The 6042-nt window shown below is 42.7% G+C and overlaps 1 protein-coding gene across 1 annotated transcript; it reads right to left on the bottom strand.

Annotated features, from left to right (window-relative positions):
* Nucleotides 1-243: 243 nt before the first annotated feature.
* Nucleotides 244-3100, bottom strand: LOC131248642 (pentatricopeptide repeat-containing protein At1g05600-like). The gene is made up of 2 exons (XM_058249010.1): nt 1394-3100; nt 244-1182 (listed from the first exon to the last, which is right to left on the bottom strand). Exon 1 carries the CDS (start codon nt 3021-3023, stop codon nt 1509-1511), a length of 1515 nt encoding a protein of 504 aa, XP_058104993.1. The 5' UTR covers nt 3024-3100; the 3' UTR covers nt 244-1182; nt 1394-1508.
* Nucleotides 3101-6042: the final 2942 nt, after the last annotated feature.

Raw genomic sequence — 6042 nt, 5'->3', positions numbered from 1 at the left:
AAACAAAAAAACATGCCCTTATCCATGTACTAAACACAGATTAAAAGTAATCATTATCCATTTACCAGCATTTACCATGGTAAAGGAGTAATCAAATCAGGCCCTTAGGGACGCAACACGTCCCCCTACCCAAGCTCCCCATGGTGTGGCCATCTGAGTTTTGGATTAGGCTGGATTTTGGGCTCCGGGCTTAACATGAGAGGGCATCTGATGGATGGGTTGGATGGCATTGATACACAACAGTGGGCCTTAAATAGCTCAACCATATCGGCACTCAGAATCTATATGATCATTCCTCGCACTCCATCATCGATAAAGTCACATCATATCTCATCTGCACTGATTGGAAATCTGACACAGCAATAACATGGGTGGGCCGAGTAACGATCCCACAATGCCGATTTTGTCCATTGAGTGTAGACCGCTGTTTCTAACCACCACTTTAAGGCCACTAATCAGATGGCTGGGGTCGACTTGCTTAATTACTGATCTCCACTGACCACTTACACATGACTATTAACTCAAATCCATGATGAAGCAACTGATGCTACATAATTGAAAATTTCCCTCTAACACTATGCAACAATCTCATAAAGTATAACCTCCAGCTCAACTTGCACATCAAAGCTTTAACAATGAGCATCCCATTCCATTGAATGTGGCCCATTGTTTCTAACAAATTATTCCCAAGGCCACTAATCAGATGGCTACAAGCATCCAATCCTCGGGATTTCCAAGCAATCTCACATCCAAATTGCGACAAGCTGGAAGAACATGAACATCATTTATACACCTAAATCATTGATCGTCTTCAGGTATCAGCTGATGAAGCAACTACACCCAATCTGCATTACAGCAGAATGCAGCCACCAGACGGTTCACAACCACCTCTGGTGTCTTTCCTTGAATGTGACCCATTGTTTCTAACAAATTAATCCTAGGGCCACTAATCGGATGGCTATGATCACCTAATCCTTGCAATTTCCAAAAACTCTCCCAACCAAGTTGCAGGAAGTTGGAGTAACATGAACATTTACAGGCCCCAATCCTCAATCCTCTTCAAGCATCAGTTGCTGAAGCAAATCCACACCATCTGCATCGCAGCAGAATGCAGTCGCTAGAGAGTTAAAACAGTTCTGGCGACTTTCCTTGAATGTGGCCCACTGTGTCTAACAAACTAACCTCAAGGCCACTGATGAGACAATTAGAATCACCCAATTGCGGCAATTTCCAAGCATCAGTTGCTTCCAATTTCCAACCCTTGATCCTCTTCAAGCATCAGTTGCGGAAGCAAATCCACACAATCTGCATCGCAGCAGGATGCAGTCGCTGGAGAGTTAAACAGTTCTGGTGACTTTCCTAGAATGTGAACCACTGTCTCTAACAAACTAACCTCGAGGCCACTGATGGGACAACTAGAATCATCCAATTGCTGCAATTTCCAAGCAATCTCCCATCCAGATTGCAGCAATTTGAAAGACATGAAGATCATTTATACACCCAAAGCCTCAGTCCTCTTCAAGCATCATTAGGGGAAGTAACTCCACATAATCGGCATCGCAGCAGAATGCAGCCACCAGAGAGTTCCACACAAACACCTCAGGCGTCTTTCCTTGGCTGACCATCTCCTCTAGCCATAGCACAGCCTCATATCTCCTACCCATCATGCATAGCCCACTGATTAGCCTATTGAAAGTAGCCTTACAAGGCCAACACCTTCTATCCACCATCCTCTCCATTATACGTCCCGCCTCAATGAACCGTCCTTCACAGCACAACCCATCGACCAAAATCTCATACGTCGTCTGATCCGCCACACATCCCACCTGCCTACCCATCCTCTCCAAATACCCAACAGCCTGCATTGACATCCCTGCCTTACAAAGGCCTCCCATCACTGCATTATACGTCCTCACTGTGGGAACGCAATTCTTCTCCATCATCTCCTCTTCCACCACCTTTGCTGAATCTCCTGCCCTCCCATCTCGACACAATGCCGCTATCTTTGCTTCGTACATCAAAACTGATGGCCTAAACCCTCTTTCACACATCTCATCGAACAGGCGATCTGCATCCTCAATCTTCCCCTCGGAGTAAAGATCAACAATTACAGCACTATAGCTCGCCAAACTCGGAACCCCACCTGTAACCAAAGCATCATTGATCAAACCCTTAACTGCATCCAAACTCCCATGGCTCGTAAAATCAGCCCCAAGATCTGGCACCCGGCACCAACGCTTGGGAGCCTTCAATCCCTTCCTCAAAACCTTCCCGAGTATCCTCTCAGCCTCTTCGAACTCCCCACGATCGCAGAGAGCTTCAAGAAGAATCCTATAAACAACAACATCAGCACCACACCCCTTCTGCGAGATCCTCCAGAACATAGAGTAAAGCAGGTGGACCGCATCGTCTAATCTCCCATCATCACATAATCCCTTCATCAGAATCCGATACGTGTCCCGATCGGGGCAGCAGCACTGCTCTGTCATTTCCACAAACACCCGAAGCGCGAGATCGGAACGGTTCATCCTACAAAGTGCAGCGAACAGCAGATTAAAAGACTGAATCCCCATCTTGACCTCCCATCTATTGGAATTCTCCAAATAGAGGCTATATGCATTTTCAAGATCCCCTTCTGAAAGCATTATCTGCAGAAGCGTATGGAAGGAACGAGTCCAATTCACGCAATTGAACTGTGGGATACTGGCGAAGAGCTCGATGGCATCGTCGAGGCGGCCCGCTTTGGCGAAGGCTCTGATTGCGTCGGCAAAGGTGGAGTCCTTGCACTGGCAGGAATCGGATTTCATCTGGTAGAAGACGTGCTTCATGTGGGTGAGATGGTTGGAGCTGGCGAGGATGGAGATGATGGTGGCGTAGACAGGGCCGTTGTGATGGTAGGTGGTGGGGAACCTGGTTTTGGCCTCGTTGAAGATGTAGAGGGCAGTGATGGGGTTCTTCTGGAGGCGGATGAGGTGGGCCACGTGGATGGGGTTGAGATGCCTCGGCCATCTGATGCTACTCATGGAAGATGACTGATGATGATGATGATGATGTGCTGTGGCTGAGAGAAAGAGGAAGGTCTTTACATAGGACCGTCAAAGGGTACACGAAGCTAGCTGGTCGCAGGCCCAAAAATGAGGGATCCAAAACTCAGGTGGTCCGCACGATAGAAAAAACCGGGTAGAGAAATCACTACCGTTGAAACGTCTCTGGGTCCACCGTGATGTTTATTCACCATCCATACCGTTTATAAGGTCATTCCTAGCTACTTACTGGGATGAGCTGAGAATTTTCCTATATTTTGATGTAATTACCTTAATGTGGTGTGGTGAGATTTCAAAACCTTGGCAGTCTTGAAAATCATGTAATTATCATTTCCAAATATGAGTCCGGATCCTCTGTTATCAGGTCAACAGAGAATTCCTGATACCCTAATTCTCATTGGTCCACGTCACTACTCACTAAAAAAATAAAAATAATAAAAAACAGCTTTGGACGCCAAACCATTAGGGTAACAGGAATTCTCTGTTGACCTGATACCAGAGGATCCCGACTCACTTCCAGTATATATTTTATGGGCCGTATGGAGAGCAGGTTCAGTTGGGTTGAAGTGAAGAATGGCATTCAGGGCTTCCTAACTGCTGACCGATCTCATCCTGAGATGGGTGAGATTAATGGGCTCTCAATGGACTCAATAATACATGCTTGAAGGATGATCCACATTATTAAATAGGAGTTATATGATGCTCGAGCCAAAAAAGATGTACTTAAGTGATTCAGGTCAATTTGTACGATTGAGCAGTTGGTAAAGAGGTAGTCTAGACTAGAGTTGTATAGGAACCGAGTTGGCACAGTTAGCTCGCTCAACTCGACTCGAAAAAGCTCGATTTGAGTCGAGCTAATTTTTTTAGCTTGAAAAAATTTTGAGCTGAGTTCAAGCTTGCCTGAGCTCGACTCGACTTGATTCGGTATTGAGCTCGAACCCAACTCTCGGTTCAGCTCGGTTCGAAAATTTGACCGGGTATATATCCCAAATGTGTTAAGTTAGAAAACCCTAAACCCTCCAACGCCCTACTCCTCTTTCCCTTTCTTAACCCTCCACTTACAATGCCCGACTCCTCTCTCTCCTCTATCTCTATTCTTTAGCCCGATCGAGCAGCCGGCAGCCACTGCCACTCCTCTTCCTCTCCTCCCTCCGTTCTCCAATGTTCGATCGAGTGGCCAGCAACCACTAGCCCATTGCCACTCCTATTCCTCTCCTCCCTCCATTCTCCAGCATCCAATCGAGTGGCCGGCAGCAACTTAAAAGTAAAATCTCATCTCTTCTCCCTCTCTTATCACTTGCATTGCTTCCGGTCGGGCTGTGGCGACTGACAAGCAGCGTCTGTCCGATTAATGGACCCCACCCGACCACTAGCCCATTGTATATGGCCTAATCAGATGGTCAGACCCCACCCGACCACTGGCCATGTGGCCTTGGTTCATTCGGATGGTCGGACACCTCTCGACCAGTAGCCCGATGGCTATGGCCCACTCAGACAGTTAAATTGGCCATGGGCAAAGTGGATTTGTTGCCACAAAATGATCCTATCCATCAATCGATAGATAAATAAATTTACAAATGGTTAATGGTATACATTCAAGTTTAATTTTTTTGAATACTCCTTATTTTCGTTTTCCGTGCCCAAATTAAATACATCATTTTTAAAATTTTGAGAAAAATGAAAGATAATTATCCTCTTTATAAAGTGTCCCACTTGTGTCAATATAACATATGCTCAACATGTGTAGCCATCCATCTTAAAAGTGACATACATGTTTCATTTAACATATGTTATCACTTATCTTTTAGTAACACATATTTTAATGTGCCACACAATCCAATGTGCTATGTACAATATGTACCACTCTTTTCTTCTAATACCTTTGTATGCTATTAACGATATTGAGCTACATTTGCAAGTATGTCATTTCCTATTGTGTCACGTGTTGCCATCTATCTTTAAGCACTTTACATTTTCCATATATGTATATCAACATGCCATATATAGAGTGTATAACTATCCATCTTCAAGCATTCTACAATCCGATATGCTATTTGTAATTGTTAAGTTATTTTTGAGGTAATTTGTTTTTAATTTGTCAAATTGTGATATTGTTTTGTTTTTTTTTTTTTTGGTTAAATGTAAGTGTTAATTTATTAATTTGTTAAGTTCTTTTTTAGTTAAATTATTTTAAATTTATTAAATTGTTAGATTGTTTTTTTTTTTTTTTTAATAGATTGTAATGAATAAGGGTAGATAATCAGTACCCATTTGAGGATTTCTATGTTTCCAAACATAAATATAGTGTGTTCTTGGAGACAAATTCTCAATTTTTTTTTTCATTTTTGAACAGTTCAAGATTAGATAGATTATAATGTCTTCATTTATTCCAATTTGAATGCATATGCCTATTCCGGTTTCGTCTTTCATTTTCTCTCTGGATATATTTCCTGCATTTATTTCCGTTGTCAAATGTCCACACTTTGTATTGATGCTTGATATGGGAATCAAATACATGATGAATATATTCTACAGAGATAAGGGAAGATGTTATTGGAATTTTGGCGTATCATTTAAATTGAAAAATGAAAGCATTACAATCTATCCAACTTTGAATGGGTGACTGATTTAGAAAGTTAGGCAAGTATGCTCATCTAAGTATAGGTAAGCATTACATCCTGCAATTCTATAGAGCGGTGTAGTGAAAATTACAACATTTCAAGAACTTTGTTTTATAAATGACTAGTGAAGAGGAAACCCCAAATACTCCCGGTGTGGGTACATCAGCTATATTTCATCTTTTTGTAGAGAGAGACATGTCTTTAACTATATGCAAAGGAAATAAGAGATCAGCGGTGCGGGATGACTTTGAAGAAGTCAAGGTTAATGGTGTGTTAAAGATCAAGTGTATTCATTGCAAGTCATTATACAGTAAGAATCCATAGAGTAGATTAACAACACATTTAGACATATGCAAGTCATTATACAGAAGCTCACT

The sequence above is a fragment of the Magnolia sinica genome, chromosome 6 (assembly GCF_029962835.1).
Source record: "Magnolia sinica isolate HGM2019 chromosome 6, MsV1, whole genome shotgun sequence".
NCBI classification, from domain to species: Eukaryota; Viridiplantae; Streptophyta; class Magnoliopsida; order Magnoliales; family Magnoliaceae; genus Magnolia; species Magnolia sinica.
The sequence above is the reverse complement of the archived record's forward strand: the minus strand, read 5'-3'. Positions and strand labels throughout refer to the sequence as shown.